Source organism: Typopeltis vanoorti, chromosome 24 (genome assembly GCF_054136105.1).
Source record: "Typopeltis vanoorti isolate ZY-2024b chromosome 24, IOZ_Tvanoo_1.0, whole genome shotgun sequence".
Taxonomy (NCBI): domain Eukaryota; kingdom Metazoa; phylum Arthropoda; class Arachnida; order Uropygi; family Thelyphonidae; genus Typopeltis; species Typopeltis vanoorti.
In genome coordinates, this window is record NC_143572.1 from 59,693,930 (window position 1) to 59,709,179 (window position 15,250).

The 15,250-nt window shown below is 34.4% G+C and overlaps 1 protein-coding gene across 1 annotated transcript in view; it reads left to right on the forward strand.

Annotated features, from left to right (window-relative positions):
• Nucleotides 1-4,728: 4,728 nt before the first annotated feature.
• Nucleotides 4,729-15,250, forward strand: part of LOC150093275 (proline-, glutamic acid- and leucine-rich protein 1-like) — a 270,371-nt gene continuing 259,849 nt past the window's right edge. The window contains exons 1-2 of the mRNA XM_090413693.1: nucleotides 4,729-4,901; nucleotides 8,457-8,521. Of these exons, the coding sequence (XP_090269819.1) occupies nucleotides 4,800-4,901; nucleotides 8,457-8,521 (167 nt within the window). The 5' untranslated portion in view covers nucleotides 4,729-4,799. The remainder of the gene's footprint in view (nucleotides 4,902-8,456; nucleotides 8,522-15,250) is intronic.

Sequence of the window (15,250 nt, forward strand, 5' to 3'; positions counted from 1 at the left end):
GGTCTGGGACAGATCGGCATGGAGAGTGTATGTTGGTGGAGTAGCCAGGAGTCGGAAACGATTCGATGGATCATAACACACACAGCGTTTTCCTTCCAGAAATTCAAGTTTTTAATGCAGCTAGTCAAAAATATCGACCTATGAATTCATGCTATTTGATACAGTTATACATAGTATTAGAGTTTGGGAATAGGAGCTGGGAACAGTTTTTTGTGATACTCTCCGATCTGGATTGGATGCCCTTTAAAATCATTGATAAACTTTTGTAAGTTATCTGTGATAGGTTAAAGGTAAAAATTGGCTTCCCCCTAGTTTCCAAAAAATTACTTAGGGCTAAAACCCCTTTCTACTCCCTCTGAGGTATCAAAGGTATTGTGGAATTAATTCATTTCTTTACGGAGGGTAAACTATATTGGAGAAATTCTTCAGGATACGGGTACTAGATCTTGGCAGAAAGCTACCGTTAGGGAAATTCGGAATATGAAATAAGTTGATGATAAAAATTAAAGAAAAGTCTGTGTAGCTCAGTGCAACTGACACTTGTATCCTCTAGGCCGCACAAAGATAGACTTAAGTTGAAATCTAGTCATCGACTGGAAGAACTTTTATCGAAGCCTTTCTTGACCAGTTCCCGAGTTAGTTGATATCTGTTACGGGCAAGGGGCATTTTTCTCCCATAAAATCAGGTTTTTCGCCCTGTAAACTTAAGAAAATCAACTGAGAATTTACATTCTGACAGTAACATATCCTGTTCAAATTAAACATATTTGGTCGTTTGAAAGTTAAGTATAAAAAACGTATTGTTTAATACTGACCATATACAAATATTTTAACATTCTTTGCCTACCAGTTTCGCTAAAAAACTGTCTAGCTTTTTCAAGGCATTGACGGAAAAGTATAAAAAATACTAGTAAATTCAAATTGAAAGGAACATTAAAAATGTTGTAAACACTAGAAGCTATGGTTGCACGTTCGCATGACAGAGACTGAGTAGTCTTACAAGTAACATATCGTGTTATGTTTGCGTACTAAGAGTTGGCAGAACTGTTTTCCTATCTCTTCATCGGTTGCCACTTATAAATCGTGGGCCACCTATTTCTGCTTAGCTACTGCTGGAGATTGAACCTTCCCCCCTCACTCTCCAGAAGCTAGAATAGGTCTAAAGGCCTAGCCAACAGTCTATAAGAAATCGAGTGATAATTTAGAGCTACAGAAATAAAAAGCAGGGAGTATAGGAGAATCATTATTTTATTTATCATAAATATCAGTGCGAAATTGCAATGGAAGATTTTATCGATTAAATGGGTGTTCAAGAATCAGATGAAAGGTCAATGGGAAATTTTGAATACAGCATGAAAGAAGAAAGAGGAAAAAGACTAATAGAATTTGCGAGAAAGAGAACATACACATTATGAATCCTCAGCAACAGGAAGAGCATCATTCACGATTGTTTTGTTATAAACACCTTCAACGGTGAAAGTGGCACTGTCAATAAAATTCAAATAAATTCCGCAAAAAAATATCAGATAGAGAGAGGGAGAGGGGGGGAGGATCATGTTTCAGTATTTAGAGCAAAGCATAGATGTACACAAATTCAACATTAAAAAACATGAACTATACAGAAGATTTAAAAATCTTAATATAATATAACCAGCAATGTTGATCTTTCGTAATATAATGACGTTATTACCAAAAACCTTTTGCAATGCTCACTTGAAATAGCTGGGTACCGCAGAACAGAAACCAAAGAAAATTTTGGACGAATCAAGACATCTTATGTGGAAAGGAAGAGAAATTAAACAAGCTGATGAATTATGAAATAAAATTGAATACATTGAATTATGTTAAATTATCTGAAACCGTATTAAGGAAGAAATAAGTCAAAGTGCGAGACTGGAATATAACCAATAGCATAAAGGAATAAAGCATATCACTCATTATTATATCAAGTCTAGTTGACTTTACGAGGCGAAATATCCTTGTAGCCGGGAGAAATACTGTTTGCGTATGCCAGGAATTGAATAACTCGTGAACCAGTCGAAGATAGATTTAAACTGTTCCTCTAGTCAATGCCTAGAATAGAGATGATGTCTTTCTTTGGGCAGTCTATCGCTATGGATGAAAATGTTGGATGAAAATCGAATATCAGAGACTTCACTCAAGAAAAATGACCGTGGAATCCACGCGATTTCAGACAAAATTATTATTTAATTTTAGGGAACATTAGACGGCAGTATTTGTCTTCTATGTCTTACCAGGATGCTGTCTTAAATTAGCACCAGTCTTAGGCCAATAATCTCGGATTGGTTAAGGGCCAAGTTTGACTACCTCTCAAGCTTTCCAAGCTAGACAGAGCTAAAACGTCCTTAAAACCTATGGTAATAAAGGAACGTAAGCGTATTCATTTTTATTTATTATTTTTATTATATCCTGATGATAATGCAGAAGATAACTATGAGATAACTGAAATGTAGAAATGCTACTGGAATGAAAGAGCTGTATCTGAGAAATGGAGTTTTAGCTGACTTCTTAAACCAGATAAGGAAGTGATCTACAGAAACTTGGCAAAATATTTTACTCTATGCCTGAAGTAAAATGATATAACAAGAATATGGGAAAAGGCTACTACACTTATTTTGATACATACACAAGAAAGGTGAAATAATAGACTTGAAGTATTATTTACCCATTAGTCTACTATCATTGGTTTATTGTGTTTACAAAATGTCTTGGCTCATGAGCTATGTGCAACTCTAGAACTTATTCAACCAAGAAAAAAAAGAGGCAGACTTTGCAAGTGATTTTAGCACAATGGAAGAAATTCAAGTTTTGCAACAGATTACTGAAGAGTATAATGAATACTATCTAATAATATGTCTTGGTTTTATTTATTATGCAAAAGCCTTCAATTCAGCAATACTTATAGTACTATGAAAACAGAAAACAGAGGATTATATGTCAGGACCACGAAACCAGCATATGCCAATGCAACAGCAAGAATTCATTTCAATGATAACATCTCCACTATGAAAATACAGAAAGGTGTTAATGAAGGTGATACAATACGTCCAAAACCAATCAAAGTATACCAAGAAAAAATATTCAAACTTCTTCTAAAAGATAATTATTTCATTCACGTTGTATGTGACATAATTATTTTTTCATGAAGTCCACATGAATTACAGACTCATATCTGTGAACTCCAAATTGCTTGCAAAGCAGCTCGCTTACAGATAAACCTAAAGAAAACCCATATTATGTTACATAGCTCTGAACAAACGGAATAATTAAAATCAATAATAATGAAACTGATCAAACTAGAGACTGTTTAGCTTAGTGGATGTGGCGTTTCACACCATGGCGTTTGGCGGCATGAAGGAAGATTTGATTTCAGATCTAGTCAACAACTAGAGGAAATTCTTCTAAGCCTTTTTTTCGACCGGTTCCCGAGTTAGTCGATCTTGTCAAGGCGAGCAGATTTTTTCTCCCGCTTGCTTTTCATCCCGTAACCTCAAGAAATCGACCGTCGAACCCACACTATTTCAGACATTAAATTAAATATTGTGTTAGGGTTAGGGATTACGAGTGGCGGCACTTCTTGAGCCATCTCTTCACTCTGTGCCACTTAATTAGTGATAGCCTTGGGCAAGCTATCTCTGATTGGGTACCAGCGGAGATTGAACTGCCCACTCAGTGTCCAAAAGTTAAATAAGGCTAAAATGGCCTCGCCTACACCCTATTCGGGATTAAAAAGCATTTGCTGATTTTTTTTTTTTTTTTTTGAAACTGATCAGATGGATCATTGAATATACAGTACTTAGGTCAATGATATGAATGTATCAACATCCCATGGAAGAAGTCAAAATATGAAAATTATTATTTGGAAAATTCAGTCTATATTTACAACGCAATTACCATGTCTTATTCACAAGAGAAAAATCAGTTAATGGAGATTTAATCAATATATTCTTCTTATATTGCTATAGGGCTATGAAATATTTACGTTAAATGCAAATTAATCTCAAACACTAAGAACGTTAACGTGCAAAGGTATATAATAAGACAACATCAGCAAACATCCATTGATGTTGCTGATGTTGGTAAGTCTATAAAATACACGAACAAAGAATTAAAAGATAACATAAACACACAGACAATTGGCTTAGAGAAATTGGTAACTTATTTTCAAAATCTCTGGTCTAGTGATTACAAAGAAGTAAAATTTTATAAATCAAGAGAAAATAGAAATTATTGCAGTGTCAGAAGTAGTAAACACAATGAACATAATAAAAATAGGAAAACATTGGAGAAGACAATATATATTATGGAACCGTACCAAATGCAGGTGACACATTTAATGAAAAACCCTTGATGTTCATTAATACGATTTGGATGGCTGGTAAAACTCGTCAATTTTTGATGAAAAAAAGCACTCGTTATTTTAATTTATTTATAATAAAAGGAATAAAGATGACTGCTATAACTATTGTAGAATTTGTCTACTAAATGCTGATTAAAAACAATTTGTAGAGAACATTTATTGTTACAGCAAAATAGATTTGAAAAGGCCGATCATGCATAGACTCAATTTTTACTGCTACTATTACTACAACTAATAATAATAATAATAATAATAATAATAATAATAATGTTTTCACTTGTATATTCCATAATAATTAATTCCTTAAGATGGCGGCAGTGCAGCGTACTCTGGCTAACGGGGATTTTGGCAGTTACAATTGAGTACTGTTAATAAAACTTTGAACTCGTGTTGTGCTTGTCGGTTTAATGGAAGAAAGATGTTAAATATATTTGATGTTGCGTTTGATAAAGGAAGGGCTCTAAAAGAGAAGTTACAGTATTTGGAATCATGTACTCATCTTCAGAGTTTTGTTTCTGAGGTACGATTTGCTTATGTTGTCGCTTTTGCTAAAAAAAAAATTAAAAAAATGAACGGCAACTTGATCTTATAAGTGGAAATATGCATGAAATATTTGTAGTCAGGTATCACTCATCAAAATTACTTTTATGGTTAAAAGTGTATGCTTTCTTGAATAGATGTTGCGACAAGCCTCATCGTCTTAAAAAAATATACATACACTTTTGGTTCTACCAAAGATGTGGTAAAATAAAACATTAAATCTAGAATTACTTCACTGAGGAGGTTTGTTAATAAATCAACTTCCAGATTCACGTCTGATTTATTAGCTCAAAATTAACACAGTTGAATAAAAGCTAGCCATTGCAGTACATCTATAATCATATCAGTGAAATAAATATGTTAGTGTGTAAACGCGCAAAGCTGGATTTCTGAGTCGTAAAGCAGTCCGGAAGAAGGCTTTCGAGGATTCTCATGGAGGGATGAAAGGTTTCATAAGTAAACGTTTGATGTTTTTACTGTCGTTATTGGAAGTCATGGAGCTTCAAGATTAATCAAAAGCTCGCCATCAAGGAAAAATATCATTTTCTCACTGTAGTGTTGTTGAACTTCTAGGGATGGGTCCCCTTTTCACCTCATTTATATCATGAAAATCATCATAAGGGACTGTGGAACTTATATGCTGGAGCCATAAACATGAAAATATTTACACTTGTTATTGAAACAAATATATTTGAACGTACTGTTTATTTTATATGGGCCTTTTTTCCATGTATCATCCTATCCTTTCCTTTCACATAAACCTTGACCAGCATATAAGTTATCATTATAGTCAACATTACCTTCTGCACTTTGTGAGAATCTCCCAGAAATCATCTAGGTGATCATATCTATAACCTATCTAGATGATGGTTGTGGAAGAAAAATACTTCAATTTCGTAGTCCTACATGTTGTCATCTCTCTCATTACTCATGCATTTTCTCTATTTCTTTTCCATCTTGTCAGTGCTATTTATATTATTTCAGACTTCTGTGGAATCATAAAATCTATCTTGAACAGTCTGCCTTTGACAGCACTACTATCTGCACTCTCCCAGACAGTGGAGAAAAAAAAAAAACCTTACCCTCTTACAAAAATGATATTCATACCACAGAACTTTGGTTATGAGGATGTGTAATCGGCATTCCCAATATCATTTTTGTTATGCACCTCTTCATCCTCTTTACAGTACTTCATCCCCTCCAATTCCTGTCGAGCAGGTCTAAAGACATTAATCCAGGTGTGGCCAGATTAAGGCTTTATATAGTGGTTTTACCATCCTCTTATCTCTGTTGGTCATCCTCCTCAGTACTGCAACAGTTTTCTGTATTGTCTTCATGACCTTTTCAGTGTCATCTGAACTTCAAATTTGTATGTGCAAATCTTCAAGATAATTTTCTTCTTCCAGTATTTAGCTCCACTAAGAGCATATACAGTCTTCCATCTGTGGATCCCAAATTTCAAAACTTTACATTTAGCTGAAGTAAACACATCTTCATTCATTTGCCGAACTTTTCATCTTATTCACATTTGCTCAAAGAGTCATAATTAGTTATTAGTAATAATTGTTTCAACTTTCACATCTGCAAACATTTGGATACCACCCTTTATTGACACAAAGGGTGAAGAGTAACACTCCCAAAACTAAACCTACAGAAACCCACTGGTGACTTTTTTTACTTTCCAGAATTCTTTCTCCCTGCAACTCAGAAAGCCATTTTCCAATCCATCTTCTGGCCTGGTATCTAAATGTGTGCATTGATTTAATATCAACTTATCATACCTCATCTTGTCAAATGTCTTTGCAAAATCCAGAAAAATGATAATAAGTGGCATTCCTTTATTCTTGGCTCTTATTACTTAATTATAAAAGACCACCAGAATACCAAAACAAGAACACCTCCCTTTAACAAATCCATGCTGGCTTTCATAAGCACTGGAGAAATACAAAGTGGCTACCTAACTTCCTTTCATTCAGATTAGACTTATTGACCATTGTCTTGCAACAGGGTAAGACAAAATCCCACCTAGTCCTGTTGCCTTAATGACATCTTGAGGGATCAGTATTTGGAGTATTACCACTTCATTTAGTTCTATTCCTTCAGTCCTCCTCTAAGAATAAAACTGACTTTACAAGGATGAAACACTAAAAAGGTAATCATTAATGAGGTCTTTACATCACCTGATTAATCACCCAGCACATGTTATCATTTTGTGATATGTACCTTCTTCAAGGGATGTACAGAATCTATGATAATACTAAATAATTAACTTTGTCTTCATCTGGGTCATTTTCCTGGCATCAGATACTTGCTTTGCTAACCATTCTCTTACCATTCTGTTTAATCCTTTGAGTAGTAAAACAATATGTATATACTCCTTCCTCCAAAACAGTATTGGCATATATATATATATACATTCATCAAATGTAGTCAAGCTCTAAATTTGTTGGCTATTGAGTTTTTGCAGCATAGTGCTGCAATCTCTTTGCAACCTTCCCAGTTTACTTTTCAATTGCAGTTAGTAGTGTTTTAGAAGACTGAAGTGTGATATCTGACAATATTGGAAATCCAATACAACAGATTCGTTTGGAAAATTGCTGTACTTAATTATGTGGTATTATCATAGTATCATGTACACCCCTTGAGAATACATATCAATAATTGGTAATAAACTTTTACATTATGACTAAAACTATAAGATTATGGTTTCTAGTCATAATCTGAAACTTTATCATAAACTCTTATCATTATTCTTGTTGTTACTGTCACCATTAATAATATTTAAGTTATTTTTTCATTAAATTCATTGATATTTCAAATATTTTGACAAAGATATATATATATATATATATACATACATACATGTATATTTTCTAATTACTTCACTTTTTAACTGAATTTTACAATATTTACTTTCTGAATAATCATTAATTTTTAACAAAGGAAAATATTAATACTATTATCATTATTATAGGACATTTAGAAAGTCAAGAGGTTCATTGCAAGATGTCCACTCTAAGTGAATTTGTATCTACCATACTGCATTTTAAAATTATTCACCGCCTGCACTATAACCATTCTCACAGACAGTGTATTCCAGACACCCAACACTTTCCCTAGTTCAAATTCCAATTCTGACATCCAGAGATCAAGTTTTCCTTTCCTCTTATTCTACCCTTTGGAAAAATATTTCTGCTATCCATCTGATTAGCATCTCATTCATAACATCTGTATCATTTATATCATCCATCCTTCTGTATCATACTCTGCATTAGATTCCCTCAGTCTTTGAAGGCACTGCTGCTTAAAGCTAAGTGCTTTGCAAGGACACTGGATGTGATAAAGATATGTTCAAAAATTTCTAGAACTTTTTTAAATCTCAGTTTAGCACTATCTAAATAAATAAATAAAAAAGATGAAACTCTCTCTCTCTCTATATATATATAAAATAAAACAAAAACAAAATTTGACATAGTTTTACTTTTGTAATTAATGTGCTTTAAGAATAATGGGATTTTTGAAATTTTCATTCTAGAATTCCAAAAATTTAGAAAATGTTCTTGGGACACTTAATGTTCTTCTTAGTTCTCAACAGACAAGGTCAGTTAATGTTTATATAATATTATGTTTATATATTTAGATTTTATTTTTCTTTTAAGTTTCAGTTTACAGAATATAATACTATAGGTACATGTATGTCATACTTTATTATTATGTGACATAACTCGAGGACTCATCTTTTTGAAGTTTCTTCTTTTTTTTGCACTGAAATTGTCAAACTTGTAAATAAGAATTCTTAATTTCACAGTCTATTGTCAAAACTTGTCATACTTCTGAAATGAAATCGAATTACTTTCTGTTAAGCTGATTAAATTTAAAGTAAAACAATAGATGGAATTTAAAATTAAATATGTGATTTAACGTGAGGGTATCTGTTACAGTAACAAGAATGTTTGAAGTAATTTTGACATTATAAGAGTGGCAAAATCATCAGAGGAACTTAAAAATTGTGTATGTGACCAATAAATAACTGGAAACATCTCTGAAAACTGCTATTTTTTTTTTTTTTCAAGCATTTTCAAGCAGGAAATTATTAGTAAATTGACTTAGTCTCACACACTAGGACTGTAGAGTTCTTTAGTGAATATGTTTTGTAGTTAATATATAATGTATACACTAAATTGTATGGCTAAATAAATAATAATAAAAAGAGTTATTTTTTTATTAAATGAGATAATTTCTAGACTACCACTTCACCCGTACTATCCGGGGATGCTATCTATCGCATTTGGGCACACATTCCATTGCTCCTCGATAATAATATTACATATTTATCTCAAATTATCATGAAACAATTTTTATATCTTTAGAATCTGAGAGGAGCAATGGAATGTGTGCCCAAATGCAGTAGAAAGCACCCCTGAGTAGTACAGGTGAAGTGGCAAACCAAAAAAATTGCCTCATTCAATAAAACTGCATCTTTAGACAAATAAAATTTAACCCTCAATAATTATGTAGAATGAAATGAGAAAATATCTTAATGAAAATGTAATTGTTAATAAAATCTTAAACATTTTTATTCTTATTAGGAGGAATCAACTGAGATCAGAACACCTCATTGTGTTCAGCTACATATTTATTCATCTTCCAAATCTTTGGTAGTTGGCTGCTTGCTTGCCTACTGAGTAAATGATGTGGATGGCTGAGGATCATCGATAGTAGAAGCTTTGTCGACTTTTTTAAAAAACATTGTTATTGGAAGCTGCCGTTTTTGTCTCTTCAATTCAGTTAACAGGTTTTGCAAAGGTTCCAAAGCTTCTGTTATTGTGCTGTTAGTGTGCAATATTCTGTTATTGCACAACACAATTTTTATGCTGTGCTCCATCATTGAATCATAATCCATTATCTGTTCCTTTTATGTTTGAGCCATTCGAAATATCGTGGCAAATTTTTCGAGTGTCCATGCTGGTGGTTCTTGTTCACTTTCATCCTCATCATCATCATCTTCTTCTGTAGAAGATTTGGCAAGATCTTTCAACTCCTCGTTACTGAGCACCTCACGATGTCCATCTATGTAACCATTCAATTCTTTTTCTGTCATATTGTCAAATCCTGCTTCACCTATTTTCCATGCTGTGTTAATTATCGTTGTTATCTGTGAGTTAATATCAGGGGCGTCTTGGGAATTATGAATGGCATCACCCCACAAATTCTTCCAGCATGCAGTTACCGTTTCTGGTTTCAATTCGTCCATTGTTCCCTTGATGAATACAATTGCATCTGCAATTGTGAATGATTTCCAGCATTCCATGACTCAAACATCAGCAGAATCCTCGACCATTGCACGAATCATATCGAAAACCTTCTGAGCATATGAGGCTTTGAAGCATCTAATAACACCTTGATCAAGTGGCTGAAGCAATGAGGTCATATTAGGTGGGAGGAAAACCACTTGAACATTTTCATCTTCGGTGACTAGTGACTCAGGGTGCCCTGGAGTGTTGTCTATTATTAATAAAACTTTAAATGGTAATCCTTCCCTCTCCAAGTATTTTTTCGCCTCCGGAATTAAACATCAATGGAATCATTCCATAAATAACACGGCCGTGACCCACACTTTCGAATTTGATTGCCAAAAAACAGGCAGACAACTTTTGTTTTTAAGGACACATGGATTCTGTGCTCGGTAAACAAGGCCAGGTTTAATTATATGACCAGCTGAATCCAACAGTACCAGCGTCAGTCTGTCCTTAAATGCTTTAAAGCTTTAAAGCTTTAAAGCCTGGTGTTTGCTTCACAGTTTTATGGATGTATGTCTGTTGCGGCATTTTCTTCCAAATGAGGCCGGTTTCATCACAATTAAAAACTTGCTTAGGATGATAACCTTTCTCTGCAATAATTTTTTAAAATTCTGCTGGGAACAATGCAGCAGCTTTCTCATGCAGATTCTCCCATAAATTTTTGTGTTTTTTAGATTAAACCTAGTTTTGAATCTATGCAACCAGCCCTTGCTTGCTGTAAATGACTTTTCTTCCTCTTCTGTTTCGTCTTGCAGCCGCATGTCTTCATATAGGATCAATGCTTTTTGTCGTAACGTGTTACCATCAATAGGAATCCTTTTTCTTGTCATGTCTTCCACCCACAAATTCAAAGCTTTCTCTACCTTGAGTAACGCCTTATCACGCACTGTACCCGTAACTTTTGCAGATTTGGACGCAATGGAAAGACTGGCACGAATTTTTTCTTTGTTCTTCAACACTTCATGTATCGAAGATTCGTTTTTATTATAGATCTTGGCAACGGTTTCAATTGACTTTTTTTCCTACTTCAATCATATTGATAATCTTTGATTTTTCACTAATACTGAGCACCTTGTCTTCTCTTCGGTTTTGAAGCCATTTTTAAATTTTTCATCGATTACTTTCTTTGCTTGAATTTAAACCCAATTTTTAATTGCAATGACAGACAATTGACTGCTTTCTTTGACAATTCGAGTAAAACTAAACATGAACAGACACGCACGTTTAAGTTCAAGTGCCTAGCAAAACAAGCGTGTTTTGACAAGTTTTCAGCCTGCACATATGCATGTTTCAACCGGTGGCACTTGACCATTTCGCGCACTTTTTTTGAACTGCAGGTAAGTGAAACTGAGGATACCGAAACCACAGATACTGGGGGTCTACTGTATTTGTATACATTTCATGCTTTTTCACCGTGAGGTGAAAAAGTATGAAATTGCCTGCTGCTATGGTCAAAGCAGCAGGCTTTTGCCTGACCATAATTTCAGCCAGTACTGATACCTCATTTACAGGCATATTCAAAAGTAAAGCTGTTTAATTTAAGAATAGTGGAAATGAACTGAAAAATAAAAATTATTAAAAATGCTAAAACATCTATCTATTAGTAACAGATGGATAACACACACTAGGCTGTATATTTCCTTCTTTTTTTGCACTAAAATTTTCACAAACTTGTAAATATGAAATCTTATTTTTGCAGGCCATCTAGCATTATAACTGTTTAAATAAAAAATAAACTGGGCAATTGCATTTTTATTAAACAGATGACAGGCAAATGTGAAATTAGATTTATTTACAATTAATTTATTATTATTATTATTACCCTAAGATCCCATGGAGTCAAAGACTCATCTTTGAGGTCCCTTTGTCATACACATGACACATCATACCACATCTTAAACACATTCAAATTCTTTGCAGACACCACACTCTCAGGCAAGGCATTCTAGACATTCATAATATATAGTTAGTTACAATATGTAGTTCTTAATGTTTCTTTTTTTTTCCCCCATTGCTTTATATATATACAAGAGGGTTGTCTGAAAAGTTCTCGACCATAGATAGCAACACTATTGGCATGATGATCCACGTGAAGGATGTCCAAAAAGTGTAACAACACCAGAAATTGTTGATTAATAAAAATAAAAGTTATTTTTATTGATCAAGTGCCCATACCGTGTATGGGCACTTGATCAACACATGGTTTAACCCATACGCGGTACTAATGTACTATAGGTTGATCTATCAACTTCTTGCGTATGGGCTTAACATAAAAAAAATGCACGATATGATATTGGTGATTCAAAGTGTGTGAAATTGCTGAGATTATAGCAAATGAAAAAGCTTTGCTCCAGATGGGTGGTGCGCTTGCTCACAGCAGATCAAAAATGCACTCGCATGAAAATCTCTGAACAGTGCTTGGACCGTTTTAACAAGAATAAAACTGATTTTGTGCATCGATTTATTACTATGGATGAGACTTGGATTCACCATTACACACCAGAATCCAAAAAGCAGTCAAAACCGTGGACAGAGCTGGTTGTTCAGTGCCAATGAAGACAAAGTCGGTTCCATCAGCAGGAAAGGTCATGGCATCGGTGTTTTGGGATGCTACATTTTGTTTATTATCTTGAAAAGGATAAAAGAATAACCAGGGAATATTATTTCGATCTTTTAACCAGACTAGATGAGAAAATTTGTGAGAAAAGACTCGGTTTGCAGAAGAAAAAAAATCATCTTTCATCAGAATAATGCACCTGCCCACAAAGGTGTTTTGGCAATGGGAAAATTAAGGGATCTGCACTATGAATTGTTGGAACATCCGCCCTATTCCCCAGATTTGGCTCTCTCTGACTTCTATCTCTTCCTCGCTGGTCAGCACTTTTCTTCGAATTAAGAGGTGATTGCAGCTGTAGAGAGGTCTTTTGCAGATCTTACTGAGAATCACTATGGTTAATGGATGGGATAATGGCACTGGAGCATTGCTGGAATAAATGTATTAGTCTTAAGGGAGATTATGTTTAAAAAATAAAAATAATTTTGAAATTATAAATTCATTTTTTCATTGTTAGGCCGAGAACTTTTTAGATCACCCTCGTGTGTGTGTGTATATATAGTTCTTAGCTTCTGTTTTCAACTTCCCACAGTATTTGCATATTTGAAGTGTATCTGCTTATGGAATCTAAAAGCCCATCAAAATACTTAGAGAGAGAGAAATCTAGATTTTCATTGTTCACTTTGTGTGAAAAGTTTAACCTTGCAGTGGTTCATGCTACATTGTATCTTTTTGAAGTTTTGAAGCAAAGGAACACAAGAACTTCAAGTGTATGCAGTACTAGTCTATTGTAGGTGCCATATTTTCAGGTATAGAATCATGTTTTGTTTTTAGCACTATATTCCTTTTACATTGTACAAACAGAAGTAACAATCTTTAGTACAGTTCAGTGACTCTTATTATGCCTTTTGGCATAGTAAGAACCACTTACCATGCCAAAAGAACATGATTAGGCAATCTTAATGCACGGTGACATAAGTTTAAAAGAAAGGAACCAAGGCTTGAATACCAGCTTAACTTATGCAAACATTTTCAGTGGCTTTGTTCATTATGGTGGCGCTGTCTCATACATATGTAAACAACACATCATTTTCAAGATGTATTATGCTCATATGAAAGTTAAGAATAGAGATGGAAGGGTATGTATTTCGTGAAGGTAAAAAGGGAGGCGGAGTGCTATTGATGATAGAAAAAGTTATGTCCATACAAGGTAGAGATGATGCAAGGAGGATATAGTGGTAGTGGTTTTGAGGCAATATGGTGTGAGATAGAGGTGAATAGAATGAAATACCTCATTTGAAGTTGCTATAGACTTGGTAATGTGGAAGGTAGTGACTAGGAAATGTATAAGCATATTAAAAAAGGGTGATCATTAATTTCGATTTTAATTATGGCAATATAGATTGGGATGACAAGATAGCAACTGGAAGTAAAGATAATGAGTTTGTAACAGGGAGCACATGAGAATTTGAGGGTCTTGGATTTGATCATCTCATCAGAGGATGTTATAAATGAGGTGTCAAATCTCCCAGTTGGTAAGAGTGACCAAGAAGTGATTACCTGGGTGGTTGCCTGCCATGTGAAGACTTCTGTGAGGAAAGGGTATATATAGAACTGCAAGGCTAGTGATTATGAAAATCTCAGGAGACAGCTTGGAGCTGTATCATGGAATGAGGAGTTGGTTGGGTGATATTCAAGAACCATCTACTAGAAGCGATCTCTAAATGTATTCCAAAGGTCAGAATGTTAACTACCTTACCGGCCATTATGGATCAAATTTCAGTGTAATATCAATGGTATTACAATTTTAATATGCACTTCACATCCATGATAACTTTGACGTTCTATAGACGTCTTGGCCGGTAGCATGGTTAAATAAGGTAAGTGTGAAATGGATGAATGAAGAGATTAAGCATGCAATACAGGGAAAAAAGGCAACATAAGAGAAGGGGTAATAATCAATTCCATGAGGAATACAAAGAACAGGCAAGGAGGGTGACTTGGTTGGTAAGGGTAGCAAAAGTTCAGTATGAGTTGTAGTTTAGCTAATGAAGCCAAAAAAATCCTAGGGAGTTCTTTCAGTATGTAACCAGCAAAAATAAGAACAATTATGGTAGGATAGCATTGATTGGAAAAAATGGTATAGGGACAACTGTTGCAGAGGATATAGTTGAGATATAATGAGCAGTTCATAAAGGTCTTTCATCCTTGAATGTGACATGTAGAGTTTGAGAGCAGTTAATGATGAGGAGTAGAGACTGACTGAGTGAGGAAGAGGTGTATTGGGGATTAGCAAACTCTTGATATTAATAAGGCTGTGGGACTTGATGATATATCACAGCATGTTTTGAAGGAATGTGCCAGAGAGTTGACTTCTGCCTTGATATATTTGTTTAATATGAGTGTTACCTTGGGTTCCAAAGTTCCAAAGGAATGGAAGGAAGGAAGGCAAGATCGTACCGCTTCATAAAGCGG